Source organism: Carassius auratus, unplaced genomic scaffold, assembly GCF_003368295.1.
Source record: "Carassius auratus strain Wakin unplaced genomic scaffold, ASM336829v1 scaf_tig00216413, whole genome shotgun sequence".
Lineage (NCBI taxonomy): Eukaryota > Metazoa > Chordata > Actinopteri > Cypriniformes > Cyprinidae > Carassius > Carassius auratus.
This window is the reverse complement of record NW_020528558.1, coordinates 156,154-172,099: the sequence shown is the minus strand read 5'-3', so window position 1 is coordinate 172,099 and position 15,946 is coordinate 156,154. Positions and strand designations below refer to the sequence as shown.

General features: G+C 36.8%; 1 protein-coding gene across 8 annotated transcripts in view; it reads right to left on the bottom strand.

Moving 5' to 3' along the window:
- The window catches only part of gapvd1 (GTPase activating protein and VPS9 domains 1), a 39,934-nt gene that overhangs the window by 22,120 nt on the left and 1,868 nt on the right, over nt 1–15,946 (bottom strand). For 6 of the 8 annotated variants that reach the window (XM_026263069.1, XM_026263072.1, XM_026263073.1 and 3 more), the window contains exons 2-6: nt 3,618–3,822; nt 2,334–2,601; nt 1,496–2,071; nt 747–833; nt 191–325 (exon numbers count right to left, since the gene is read on the bottom strand). In XM_026263069.1, the coding sequence (XP_026118854.1) occupies nt 191–325; nt 747–833; nt 1,496–2,071; nt 2,334–2,601; nt 3,618–3,802 (1,251 nt within the window). In that variant the 5' untranslated portion in view covers nt 3,803–3,822. Of the gene's footprint in view, nt 1–190; nt 326–746; nt 834–1,495; nt 2,072–2,333; nt 2,602–3,617; nt 3,823–15,946 lie in introns of those variants that run through there. The other 2 variants (XM_026263070.1, XM_026263076.1) reach the window with 1 other exon arrangement.

Below are 15,946 nucleotides of genomic sequence, written 5' to 3'. Positions count from 1 at the left end.
TGCAAAGAAATTTTTCATACAAGTCATAGTGCAACTTGTTACAAAACTGCTGTCCAATATTTCAGACGGATTTGATTTCACTGTGACCACGTAAACAGCCCAAACATTTGTACTTTTGATGACGTAATCATAAAAATCTGACGTAGTTTGATTTCCTTCCACACATCTCTTTCTTCACTGCATTACATACCAGAGCTAAAAGCTGATTATGAGTCATGTAAACCACCGTCCGTGTGAGGCCCTCTAGTAAATTCATTGACGACATAGGTGGAGTCTCGACAGCTCTTCCACCAATGACAACGTCCAAAAACGCAGAAACACACATCTAAAAAGACAGAAAAGCTGCAATGAGTTAATCCACAAAAAGAGTGTTGGAACATGTTATTGAACCATTTAACATTCCCTGGTCATGATTGCAATAGCATACTACTACCGTAATACTATTTCTGTAATATGCACAATGTACTTATTAATATTCTGTATGTGTAGAATACCCAAATGACATTTCCTAAAATATTATTTAACTTTTAAAATAATGGAGTATGTGCAACAACAATTACATTTTGTGGTAAATTTGTATTGAGAATCGTAAAATTTCACTAAATTGAGATTTAGGAAACTGGCCAGAGTGCAATACGCCAATAGCCTATGTTTGTCATCATATGGCAACAAGATGAGGAAAACAAAATAGATGAGAAAGACGATCAGAAACAAAAGAGCCATTTAATTCTGGGTTTGTCTCTTACCTTATCAAACTTGGATAAACTGCTTTTACGTCGAGGATCTCCATCATCTGCATCAGACATTGCTAACTGCTGCAACAACTGCCCCACCTAAAACATCAAATTAGGTTTTATTTTTTAGATTATATTAATATTACACACAGACATAAACCACACTAAATATTTGTGTCAGAAAAAGTGTTGTATTGAATTATGACTGGATGTGTTTCTATAGTGTCGCCTGTGCGAGCCATATGAAAAAGCAAACAATCACAGTACAAATTATGAACAAATTATTATTATAATTAAGTGTTTTTATTGAATTAACATTTGACTCACTGAACTGCAAGTCATAACTTTCATCCATGTTTGATCCCAAAAACAATAAAAAAATTAATAAATATAAATTTAAATATAAATATAAACCATATTATGGTTTGAAAGTATGTTATGGAAGTGGTTTTGGAACGTAAAAATTTAAATGAAAAAATTGCTTACTGGTTATTTATGCAAAAATTGTAGGCTTAGCTCAAGTTAAAAAAAATATTGTTTTGAACAATGTTTTTTAATGGCAAATATTTTTTAAAAAATTTAAAAAATAAAAAAATAATTTTATATATATATATATATATATATATATATATATATATATATATATATATATATATATATATATATATATATATATACACTCTCAGCATTTTAAATCTAGCCGACCTCCTTACAGTTGTTTGTAATATAATGGTAATGATTCAAACACTATTCTTCTCTACCTGCATGAGGTTGAAACGTGCCACCTCATTGATGGGTGCATCGGAGATGATCCCATACTGTTCAGGGTTAACGATGGCTGGACAGATGAAGCATGTGAGCAGCAAGTCGGTGCACATCGTCCTCACCTCCCCGACCTCTAACCTCTCCACATGTGCCAGCGTCTTATACATCTGAGAAACAATCCAGCGCAGGCTCTGTGGGAAGCAATAGGTGTTCTGTTTTAGGTAGTTGATAAAGGTATTGACCAGGGCCACCAGTTTGGCTTCGTTGGCCTCCACCGCTGCCTGAACTTTTCTCCGGTACTCATCTGTGCCTTTTTCCCCGAACAGGCGCTCCTGCTGGGCCGGGGTAAAGCGGTCTATCAGTTTGGCTGGATCCGTCTCTAGATGGTCCTCGTCCTCCACCAGCAACTGCATGATGGGCTCGTGGAGGGTTGCAGTGAGGAAAAGCTTAGCTGAATACAGGCCCTCTGAGAAAAGTTTGAAGAGGATGCTGAAGGCACACGTGCCTCGCCGTAAAAGACGACGAGGGTTGTCACTTTCCTTTAGCTCAAATTCCACCAAATAACGTAGCACCTGGACAGAGTAGGACAGTACAAAAGAAAAGAGTTATAAGTGGTTTAAATATCTAATCATTAACATATCAAATAAAAAATAAATATTCATATATATTTAGTTATTAATTTGCTAATTTTATTTTATTATTATAATTATTATTATTATTATTATTATATAAAATATATTAAAAAAGTATAATTAATAAAATATATATTAAATAAATACTATAATAATAATAATACAAAAAATATATACTATAATACATGTGTATCCTATGTACCTGCAGCAGGTAGCATTCATCTTCTTGCATGATGCAGTTGCCATAGAGTGAGGTGAAGACTGTGTGTATGACCCCCTGTGTGTGTTCATGACTGAGCCTCTCTCCTGCCACCAGACAGGATGCCACCAATCGCGGGTTCTCCCTCAAGCGGCCCAGGAACTCCCCATAGATGCTCTCCTGAAAGCCAAGTGTCTTATAACCGTCCACAAACTGTGTGTCCTCCAGAAACTTGGCATGCTGACAGCATTCTGCAGGAGAGGCCTCCGCACTGGAAAGGAAAGAGAGGCATTTAGAGAAATGGACTATAGAAAATCATGTAAATAAAACTCCTCACGCTGGAGATACAATGGAAATTCCTGATTTATGTGTGCACTTGGATGGGTTAGATGCAGAGCACAAATTCCAAGTATGGGACACCATAATTGGCCACACATCACATCCTTTCCTTTTTTTTTCAGAAAGAATGTGCAATTGTAATCCAGATAAAGAAATATCTCAATACTATTTGCTGGCTGGTTACTCCAACTAGTCAATACAAGTTTATAAAATCCACACTGAATATCAAAGTGACTGTCCTGTATGAACTTGAACATTGTTTCAAGAAGTTCCTAGCATCATAGACTACCAGAGGTTTAAGAATTTTTGTGCAATGAGCAATTTTTTTACAAACAATAATAAATAAATAAAAAACCGAACTAGAACCAAACCATGTAAAAATCATTTAAATCAGTTTCTCTCCATCAGGTGAGGGCCTCAGGGCAACAAGAGGGCCTCAGCAAAATTATAAGGGGGCCTCAAGTTGATTTATAAGAAGTCTAAATAATACTTTTAAAAATCTTTACTCAGTAAATCCCGAATGACAGAAAAAGTCATAAATTCATTGGTTAAAAAGAGTGGGAACCATGAAAACATCCAGCTTCTAAAACTTCTAAAAATTCTGACTAATAATTTACAGAAACTAGTAGTGTATATGAAAAGTGTTCTGAACAATGGGGGGGGGGGGGGTTAAAGGTTGGAAACCACTGCCATATTCCGCAATAGCTTAACCAGAAGTCTTAATTTACTCAAGACTCGTGATGTTCCAAACCCATATGACTTAATTTCTTTCATTCAACACCAAAATAGAACTTCCTCTCTCCTCCATATACTGAAAGTGAACAGGATTCCAGGATGTTATATGGGGAAAAAGTGAACATTCTTCAACATTTATTTTTCATGAACCACAGAGAAAGAAACTCATGACAGTTTGGAACAACATGAAGGTGAGTAAATGACGACAAAAACCTGGTGAGGATGAGGCGGTCGAGGTTGATCCGTTGCTGTTTGGCGATCCAGGCTGCGCGACAGAGCCTCTCTGCTGTCTTTAGGACCTCGTTGTTGAGCCGCTGGATCAGTTGTTTCTCTGACGCCACGTACAGCCGTTCCTGCTTCAGGTGGTGGGCCAGAGTGTGAATGTCTGGCTTCACCATCGTTCAGATGAGCCACGGTGCTGAAGATGGACAAAAGAACAAGATAAATTAGTGGCACTGCAGGAGAATTTACAACAGCATTATGTCAGCAGAGTATGATGTAAATACTGCTATAAATTCAATACAAGAGAATATGAGCAACAAGAGCTGCATGGTATGATGTTTATGCCATGTCATTAATAGTTGACGATAGTTAATAAGTTTATTATATTGTGATCAATTTTAAAATAATTTAAATTGCATATTTATCAGAGACAATGAATATTGATCAAAATTAGGGGTGGGCGATATGGAAAAAATATCATATGCTGTCTGAGCATTACAGCCAAACTAATTTCCCTATAATAAAGACAAAGTCTTTCAAGGTAAAAAAGAAAAAAAAACAAAGATAAAAATCTTTCTTCTTATTTTTTAATAACAAAGATAAAAGAATGACAAAGAATCACATTACAACTACACATAATATAGAATTCATACAGTGCTTTACTTTTATTTTCAGGTACAATAAAATCAAACAGTTGCTGGTCCACAGTGACAGTATTTTTTGCTACCATCAAATTCAATGTGGACCAGTAACTGTTTGGTTACCGACATTCTTGAAAATATCTTCTTCTGTGTTCAGCACAAGAAAGAAATTAATACAGGTTTGAGGCAATGTGACTTTAAGGTGATATATCCCTTGACAATAATGACAGTAGGCTGCATGTTTAATAGGCCTGCACGCATCTAATACACATGCACGTATAAGTTTTTCTCCCAACTGTTTACTTTCATTTTAGACATAACCAGCTGAGTCTACATGTAAATCTTGTGTGTTTTGACAGTATTAGAGCAAAAGATAACTTCAATAATCAGGCGCTGTTTGACAGGTTTTAGCGTGCATGCTTCAGATGTATGCGGCTCTCAGAAAAAAAAAAAAAAAACACAAAAATCGTCATATCGCAAATCGCTAATCAAAACACAACTGACTTCAGTTGGAGCAGACACCATAATTAATTATAGATTTTTATTTTATTGTATTTTTTTTAAAGGCTGTGAGTGATGGAAGTACAGTTAAAATTAAAATTAAGCTGACTAGAATAAATCTGCTAGATATTTTGGACTGACCACGAAAACTGAGTTTTCAAAAACAGTCCTTTCAATATGTGGTAGTGTATACTGTGTAAGTCATGTCAAGTCCAATTTTTCCAAACTGTGTTTAAGAGTCTGAGGGTTTCTTGTAAACTAAAACTCTGTATAAAGATCCATGTTAAAATGCATGTCAAATGCCTTTAAAAATATTATGACAGGCAGACTCTGTACATTTTCATTCATGTCAAATAAAACTATTTTGGCTAAGGTTCTCTCGGCTGATTTTCCCTGCTGTCTCAGTTGTTCACAATTTAACAGGTTGTGTTCCTTCTGAAGTGTAGTGTCTCTAGTGTGGTATGTCTTTTTATAATAGGGATTCAGTAGTATACCCTCATTGTAACAGCTAGACAGCACATCTTACACATACTGTAGGATAAAAGCAAATGAGGCCTTTCTATGAAAGTAAAATCACTACATATAGAGTCAATAAACAGAGCTGCTGAATAGCTCAACTCCAACTGTGTGAGACAAAATCATGCCTAAACAGGAAGACTGCTCTATTTCCTCTGAGATGTGAGATAACAGACCAATTTTAATACAGGGAACACGGACACGGACATTCAAAATAATACAATTATATGTATTTTATAATGTCCAAAGGGCATGCTGAAGTAAAGCATTTTTTTAAATTACTTCAACCTTTTACAGAGAGACAGGCAACTACGCAATGTAGCATTTAACCTCATGAAACAGCCTTAAAAAGAAGCAAGTCATGAAATGCATCATTGCTGCTTATTTATTCTATGTGCAAAATGTATGTCATTTACAAAATGACTAAATTTATTCTATTGGTAAACACAGGCAGCACTGATTATTATACAGGATTTATACAGCAGTAATCCATTGCTTAATCATGCACTAATGTAATGACAATGACAATGCAAAGACCACAGTAAATCTTTTAGACAGTATACTTCTTCAACAGTCGAGCAACAGTGGGAAATGAAAAGAGATGTAGCATGCCATTTGCTCTTGTCAACAATGTATTTTAAGACTGTACACAGATCAAACTACATTTTCAACAGCAAATATAAACTCCACAATACATTAGTGAGATATAATGTACATAAACATGCATACATACATAAACCCAAAATTTAAACCGAATATATGAATAGATGGCATAAACTTCAGAGTGTGAAGAACCAAAACTGATCAGCTTGGTTGAGAATCACTGTGCATATTGCAGCTGTAACTCATTTACAAAGCCTGGAATACCCTGACCTGACAGACACTTTATGTTTTATGAATGGCCCAAAAAATTATTTGCAAATCGCATTAGTCGCCTTTGCTTTCTCACATAAAGGAGGCATATAGTCAAACAGAAAACACACACCCATTTACTCTCACTCTCACACACACTAGTATTAATGTTCACACGCAAACATTCAGACTAGAGGAAATGCAAAAAAAATATTTCTTGGACTGTTCCTCAGGCACAAAGAGGTCTTTCTAAAGCATGGGTTACGCAGGAGAATGTGGGACGTAGAGCAGCCCAGAGATGCCCTTGATGGAGCCCGGACCACTGAGCATCCGTACAGCAGCCCACAAATATACAGCAGAATATCAGTATATCCGCTGAGGCTTCTTGTACCACTCAATCCTGAATTGGCTCAATCTCTTGTCATCCTGCCAAATAAAGCACATCACTGTGCTCACTCTTAGTGCTTGGTTTTTTGCGGCTGAATGCAGTAGTATTTGAAGTTTTAGATTTGGGGGCAGAGGAAAAAGATACCTACTAACTTACTTTCTTCTTCTTTTCTGAGAAGTTTAAGGTAGTTGTAATGGCTTTCAAGCTTTGTCTTTCAATAAGCTTATAAATACTGCAGGGATGAGCTAGGTCACACGGAGTAAACATTAAATAAGCTTAAAAACAAAAAACAATGAAACAAATCAAATAAATACTAGGCCTACTTTTCTACTTACCTAAACGTTGCTTGGCCATCTGTTATCATATTAAAGGGGGGGTGAAATGCTCGTTTTCACTCAATATCCTGTTAATCTTGAGTACCTATAGAGTAGTATTGCATCCTTCATAACTCCAAAAAGTATTTAGTTTTATTATATTCATAAGAGAAAGATATTCTGTACCGATTTTTCCCGGAAAAACACGACCGGCTGGCGTGACGTGTGGGCGGAGCTAAAGAATCACGAGCGCCAGTAGGCTTTTGCGATGAGAGCGTTTGGAAGTTGTGACATTACCGTGAGGACAAAACCAACCAAAACAAACCATGGCTAACAGTCAGATTCAGCGTATATTTATGATCCAGAATCAGATCCAGAGGCTGAAATTGAACAAGAGCAGCATCAGCAATCAGTCTCTATGTTGTATGTACTGAAACTGTATATATTTGCTTAGCGGTTTTGGAAAATGACTAAGTTCCACTTTGTCGTCTTTTTTTTTTTTTTTAAGCTGTACATGTGGAAAGTGCAGTTTGATGACAACATCGCATGTTGTTTACTTGATGTGCTTACGCGCCGATAGCCAAGTTAACAACACAGATATATTTGAAGCAGTTTTACTCATGCAGTTTGATGGCAACATCGCATGTTGTTTACTTGATGTGCTTACGCGCCGATAGCTAAGTTAATAACAGAGATATTTGAAGCAGTTTTACTCACCGCCTGCGGTTCCAACACACAATCGTGACCCTTTTTCGTTGGGACTGCATTATCCTTAAGAAATAAACGATGTGAAAATCCGGCGTCAAACTGGACCTTGTTTGTAAAACAAGCATCTTCGAAATGCAGGGAACAAACACAAACACTTGCACAACTCCGTTGATGCTCTGTAAAAATAAACTCCATCCACTGGTCCCTTAATGCTGTTTCTCTTTTGGTAATCTGTGCAGGGTTGTCTTGCCCTGGCAACCAAAAACACACTTCTTTTGTGACATTTCGCGACGCTCTCGCTCTGATCAGTGAAGTCTGTTGTGCTCTCAGTGCTCTGCTATACGGGAGCGCGCGCTCTTCCGGCAGACGTGCCCTCAGGACCCATATAAGGAAATTCTGCTTCATCTAACGTCACACAGAGCCATACTCGAAAAAAACTTTCTGAAACTTGTGACAAACTGGAAGTAGTATTTTTGGAACAGAAATACTCCTTCAAACGTACAACTTAATTTTTGAAACTTTGTCCATGTTTAGCATGGGAATCCAACTCTTTAACAGTGTAAAAAACTCAGTATGCATGAAATAGCATTTCACCCCCCCTTTAATGTACACAAACATTCAAAGTTAGGGGCTAGTAATATATTTTTTTCTTACAAATATATTTACAGATATTTAGACAAGTTACAAAAGTAACTTATATTGTAAATTAATGTTGTTGTTTACAATATTCAGGGTAATCTGGGTAATTCAGCCACAGTACAAACAGGTCCATAATAGGACCATAAAGAAATAAAATGGGACATTTTTAAATAACATCCTGCTTTCCTTCCAATGTCAAATTTCTGGGATGGGAAGTTCAAGGAGCTGAGATCATTTTCTAGACACAGATGTCAGATTTTGCTGATCAAAAAAATCAACAGAACATCAATGGATCTATATATATAAAAAAAAAATCTTATACAAAAAAAAAAAAAAAGGCTAAGTTATTAATCAGCAGAATTGTTTCTACTCAACATCTCAGGGATGGTAAAAGCCACACTGAAAGCCAATATCAGCAGCAATAAATACACAAGCAACTAAAACCGTGAGATCAGTCTACTTCCACTTTTTTCCAGATTTGGACTGCAGTTGATGCTGTTTTTAGCAACAATGACAGCAAAGAACACTTTCCTAAAGCATTGGGAACAGGAGGAAGGTCCTTTTTTCAGTTCCTTTATTCTGAAGAGCTACGTTTGGATTAGTTCTGACAGCATTTGAGCAGGTAGAGCAGACTCATTATGAGAGGGAGAGGAGAGAGTGATGGATATGTGCTTACTCCTTAGTGTATTCTTATGCAAGAGAACAAAATCTCTTTTATTAAGTGTCTTCAAGAATATAGTCTAGGGCTATGTGCAGATATAATTTTTAGGAGGCCAAGCACAACTATCAATACTTTCTTTTTTTGGTACATGCTGATATGAAAAGTACAGTACAATGCTGTTACAGTTACTGTTTCCTTGTTATTCGTTTCCCATAAGCTACCCTATTTTCTTCTTATTGAAATGATTCTCCCTTTCATTTGAATAATGAGCATGTCTGCATTAAGCAAGCTGACAGCACTCAAGTGCACACAGATTTCTGATTACAAAACAGTGTGCATTAATACTGCATTAGACCCATCTAACAGCATCAACCTTTCTCAACTTGTTAAACTCAAAACTGTCTATATTATTACTATTTATAATAACTGTTTTTTTTTTCTATTTTAATATATTTTAAAATGTAATTAATTCTTATGATGGCAAAGCTGAATTTTCTGCATTATTTCAGTGTCACGTGATCTTTCAGAAATCATTTTAATATGCTGATTTGCTGCTCATTTATTATTGTAAGTGTTGGAAACAGTTGTGCTGTGAACATGAAATTAAAATCGCTATTCTTTTATGCAACATTGCAGTGATTCATATAAATACTTTAAGAGGATTTGTGTAAACCGTGATACATTTTTAAAGATTTTTGATGAATAGAAAAAAGTTAAAAGAACATTCCTTTTAAATATAAATATTTTGTAACATCAACATCATGAAAGCCTTTCCAGGCACGTTTGACAGTTATTGTGTCCTTGCTGAAAAAAAAAAAAATGTAAAGCATGAAAATGTAAAACAAAAATGTAAAACAAAAATTTCAAACTTGAGGAAACCTGAGCTCCTGAAATATTAGCATTACAAAGAGTATACAGTTGTATTTACAAAGTTGTAAATTCTGTTACGACCAAAAAAAAAAACGCTTGGTTAAGGAACATTTTCATCAGTAATTATATTGACAAGATTACCACTGGTAGAGAAAGCAATTTCGTTTTAAGACAGACTGACCGGAAACACTCGGTGTGAGTTGCGTGTAACTTTCAGGTTAGGTGCCTTAACAAGGATCCGTTTTTCATTTCTTCTTCCTCTTTGTAGCTGGTTGAGGCAGAGCTCTCAGTGCCCTTAAAACACGCTCAGAGCTGGAGCTGTGTGGGATATGAATCACAGCTCGAATGCAACATCAGGCACTTTCACATGTTTACAATGCACCGGACCTGACCACTCATGAGAAGAAACTACCCACACACTCCATTTAGCAGTGAATGTCATCTAACTTTGTAATGGACAACATTGTGGATGTGCTAGTAACTGAGCAGAAGAGAAATCCTGAGTGGAAATATCAATGTTTCCTGGCCATTACGAACACAAAGAGACAATATCTGACGAATGAGGGCAGCTAATGTAACTAGCTGGGGATGTGATGATGAGTGGGATGCTTTCTCTGTGGCCAGGCATCCCAACCACATTTCCATTTACAAATACATAAATGTGCATGCAAAGAGATGAAACTTGGCCATACTGAAAGCCCTTTCAGTTTGTTCAGATCTGCATTCCACTGGCATCTGACTGACCACTGAAAATCCCATAACCAACACTAAGTCTTTCTGAGAAATCTATTTCATTACACCAGCCAGGCTCACAGGAGGGTGTGGGAGTACTGCACGGAAATGTCTCCAAACCAGGATGCTTTCTGCTCTCTTTAGACAATGTGAAACTGTATCTCTGTGGTTTACAGAAATAGTTCACCAAACAAGTTTGAGGACCTCTGCAAGAATCCTGAGATAAAATAACAACCACAGGACAGCTTAGCATCAGTCATCTTTGAAATTTCACAACAGTGTCACTGAACATATTGGCTCTAAGAAACACCTTTATGCCAATATATGGAGGCAATATGAAACCTCAGATAAATTGACTGCTGATGGAATAGCATAACTGCCAAAAACTAAGTGACCAATAAATAAATACGACAAACATTCCTCTCACCTAAGACTATTATAGTGAGTTCCAGAACTAAATGTACAGTACTAAAGTACTGGGGTGATTTTGCGCGAGCTATTTCCCAGTACCATTGAAAGGGTTGCATTTACACCGAAAAGTGTGTACTAGGGAGTGACGCAACCTGGTCACCAGCAATGTCATTTGTGAGCGAGCGTGATTTCACCAAGTACAACATTTCAATCAACCAATCAGAATTGAGAAAATATCTGTTTATTCTTACTATCAGGTTAAGGTGTTTCACCCTTGTTAATCAGCTATCATTTCCCACTGATTTTAGGAAACAATTATGTAGGGTTAGGTTTACGGGTAGGGATTGGGTTAAGTCTATATTTTTGGAAAATAATGTTGATCCTGGATCATGTCTTACTAGGGTTGCTCCGATCACGATCGGCCGATCGTTATGCGCATCTCGTCAGTAAAGCCGGTTCTCTAATCAGCGGTTAATTCCATCAGGTGTGTGATTTCACATAGAGCAGCTGTTACTACACAGAAATCACAGTTACTATGTGAAATCACGCACCTGATGGAATTAACCGCTGATTAGATAACCGGCTTTACTGACGAGATGCGCATTAACGATCGGCCGATCGTGATCGTAGCACCCCTATGTCTTACTTGGCAAAATCACGGCGACCATTGTTTGTGCACGGCATTCAACAACGTTAACAAAGAACAACGTGAACAACGTTAACAACAGGAAGATGGAGGATGCTTTGATCGGAGCTGTGTTTTTTGTGTGTCTTGAGGGTTTCACAATAATGGACATGGAATGTCGACGTATACCTAGAGCGACTGAAAGAAAAGAAAGAAGGAATCTCCAATGACAACAGGCAGTGCAAAAATTTGTGCACTACAGCGTCCGCCAATTCATCGCTGTTCATCATATTTGCGAAATAAGTTGATCAATGTCTACTTATGTCATGGATCGTGCCAATTGTGATGGTTAGACCCTGCTCCATAGTAGGAGCTAATTTGGTCTTTGAAAAAGGCACTCCGGTACTAAAATTGCACCCAGTTCTGGCGGTGCAAAAAAAGCAACAAAAGAGGGTAGTCCCACAATCAATTCTGGTACAAATGAAAAGGTTCCGGCGGTGTGAAAGGCCCTTATGTTTCAATATTTTTTTTTAAGTTGGCATACAGAAATGCTATATAAATTTCAGGTTTTTAAATTACCATCAAGGCAATAGACAGGAATAGATATTTCTATATTATCTATCAAAACAGCGATACAAATAACATGACCACAACTGTTATCACCAAATATAAGAGATTTAAATTAATTAACCAATATCAGATATTTAGTTGGCTAGATATTTAACTGTGGGTTATTGCTTCCAATAATTCAAGACTAGTTCAATTTAGTATTAATTTAAACTGATTGCAATAACTTACAGCACCCATTTACCTTTTGAGAAGTTTTTAACTAATGCCTGCGTGTGTGTTCAAGCATAAAAAAGGCACAGTTTTTAAAAGTGAAAATTCTGTCATTTATTAAGCCCAACGTCGTTCCAAACCTGTATGACTTTCTTTCATTTTTTTTTGTATGAGTTTTTTTCCCCCTTCTATGGAATTCAATAGTCATCAAAACTCATGTTTGGTTACCACCATTCTTCAAAATTTCCACAGAAAGCATAGTCATAAAGTCATAAATGATGACATAAAAACATGACATAGCCTGGCACGTCTATGAGAGCGAGATTGCTTCTCTTTCAGTATGAAAACGTCTTCATCTCTATTTAACTTTTCCTCTCTAATCAGCAAATGATTCTGAGAGAAAATGCGCCAGATGTCTGTTTGCTAATGAAACAAACGCTACTTTCATGCATCTGATTATCAGATAAAGCTCGCGCTCTTATTTCAAGGTCGTTGTTAATGCTGTGGTTAATTTTAAAAGTTTCCTTTGTATATTCGGTTCATCCGCATTGTTTAAAAACATTTCTCATTCAATGGATCTGTGCGTATGATTTAGACTTACATTCCTGCTCCGTCCATTCAATAAATACAGCTGTCGATGGCTCCGGTAACTCCATGGTTAAGATGCAGAGAGCCATTGACAAACTACAGAATAGTAAAACTACTTCACGTTAGCATTACTGGCCACGAGTCCAGATCACATAGATCGTATAGATCACACGTCAGCTGCGTCAGAGACAAACGGAGCGCGAGCGCAATCCTGTGACAGTCTCAGGCGGTAAACAGTGTAGCGCGTGAAGGACAGATAAGAGGCACGATTCACGAACACTCGTCAAGGTCTCCATTAATTCGTGCGTGTAGTAATTTAATGTGTATACATTTTGAAAGCATTGAATCGCTATAGAAATCGCGATTCATTCGATTCTAAGCATTTATAATCGATTACGGTCCAAGATCGGCGATTCACGATTCAAAAATCATGTTTCAAGATCGATGCATATTAATCGACAGGGTTTGTAATCGATGCATCGAGAAAACGAGTGAATCGTTACACCCCTAATAAAGTCATAAATGATGACATAAAAACATGACATAGCCTGGCACGTCTATGAGAGCGAGATTGCTTCTCTTTCAGTATGAAAACGTCTTCATCTCTATTTAACTTTTCCTCTCTAATCAGCAAATGATTCTGAGAGAAAATGCGCCAGATGTCTGTTTGCTAATGAAACAAACGCTACTTTCATGCATCTGATTATCAGATAAAGCTCGCGCTCTTATTTCAAGGTCGTTGTTAATGCTGTGGTTAATTTTAAAAGTTTCCTTTGTATATTCGGTTCATCCGCATTGTTTAAAAACATTTCTCATTCAATGGATCTGTGCGTATGATTTAGACTTACATTCCTGCTCCGTCCATTCAATAAATACAGCTGTCGATGGCTCCGGTAACTCCATGGTTAAGATGCAGAGAGCCATTGACAAACTACAGAATAGTAAAACTACTTCACGTTAGCATTACTGGCCACGAGTCCAGATCACATAGATCGTATAGATCACACGTCAGCTGCGTCAGAGACAAACGGAGCGCGAGCGCAATCCTGTGACAGTCTCAGGCGGTAAACAGTGTAGCGCGTGAAGGACAGATAAGAGGCACGATTCACGAACACTCGTCAAGGTCTCCATTAATTCGTGCGTGTAGTAATTTAATGTGTATACATTTTGAAAGCATTGAATCGCTATAGAAATCGCGATTCATTCGATTCTAAGCATTTATAATCGATTACGGTCCAAGATCGGCGATTCACGATTCAAAAATCATGTTTCAAGATCGATGCATATTAATCGACAGGGTTTGTAATCAATGCATCGAGAAAACGAGTGAATCGTTACACCCCTAATATATAGCTTTGACATGAGCTTTTCCTTCGGACAAGTAAATCAATCATTCACTTGTCCAAGAACAAAGTTACTTGTTTTTTTGTTGTTTTTTTTTGGCTCAAATATAATTTATTCTGAAGCAGTCTCATCATTGCTCAATGAAGGACAATATTTTCCTAAACTGATTAAATGTACATGTCTCCATTTATTTTGAATTCTTACTTGATTTATAAATCAAGTTAGAATAATATGGCACTATATGGTTGTTACTATTCAAATGAAATCAGTATCAACAAACTCCATCTGTCCAAATGCATAAATAATGTTATTAGATTCTTTTACTTTTTTGACATACAAATATGAAATGTTGGAAAAATGCAATGATACTTTTAAATATGAAATTATACCACCAGTAGGTGGTGGCAAGTCACCGTTTTAATGAGTGGATCATTGATTCAACCGATTCGTTCAAACGGCTGATTCATTCAATAAATAAAGCAAGTAACCATTTTTATAAATGGCTCACTGAATCATTGACTCGTTCAAAAATGAATCATTTAGTAACGAAAGACTGTTGTGTGTTGCTCGGAGATGCGTGACTGTTCTGCCGTGGCTTTGCTTACAACTATTTTCTTTAGCGAAATAGAGGAAAAACAATCCACAATATGTCTAAAATGTAAAGTCAGTTAATATTAGTAGTTTAGTTAACTAAAGCTGTATAAAATCAATATCACATTTGCAATCGATCTGAAAGTCGGGAAAACATCACTCCCGATTATATAGAATACACAATTATATAGAATATTATATTTTTTCTACCGCAGTATTGCTCAGGTTTGTTTCTTTTTGTGTGCTGTTGAGCTTATAGTGTTGATTTCTCAGTGAGTCAGACACACTGCACAAGCCTCAACTGATGCGACCTTAATTCTGTCAATACATTATCCGTTATTAGTCACCGTTTACACTGAAAGTAATAAAATTAGAATCGTTCATGCCAAAGTTTCGGTGTTGCCCTAGTTATTGTTTGTTATTAAAATTTTGATCACAAATTCTCATTCACTTGTCCCTTCACAAAATCCACTTGTCGAGCCCTGATTATTATTTACTGGTTATCAGCTATACCGTGAAAATAATTCTTGCAGTATCTGCATTTGTAAGAATTTTCAAATATTTAAAATTATCAGAAATAAAATTAATCCATTCTGGAACCACTGCCCTAAATAAAACATAAACTACCGCAGAATCTCAGAAGAGGATAAAGCACATTCTAGTATGTTTACATGCACAAAATGTTCAAGAATTTCCCATTTACTTAGTTTTACTAAATACCAACAGCAGAGTGCCAAGAAAAATATGCCAAGGGCCACTCTGACATTACTATACGTGTCAGCACACTCTCTCTAGTGCACATTATCGCACACACATAATATCAGGAGATTCACACTTCCTAACTCCTGACCCAGCTGGAAACACATCCTGCTTGATCTCAGCATCACCTCACAGCAGATCCCGGCAACAGTTTGTACACTGCCACAGTCGTATGACACAAAACCGAAGTCTGTTAAAAATACAGAACATCCATTAAAGCTGAAATGATTTGTGGGTACATGGCACTCCATCAAATCCAGGACATTTGGCTGAGGTAGAAGCAAATTGGCATTATGAAACTTCCTTACTAAGCTTTCACTATACTAGAAAAGAAAAAAAGGTGTAGAGACATGAGCAGAGCACCAATAAATAGTTACTGAATCAATTAAACTCCAGTATA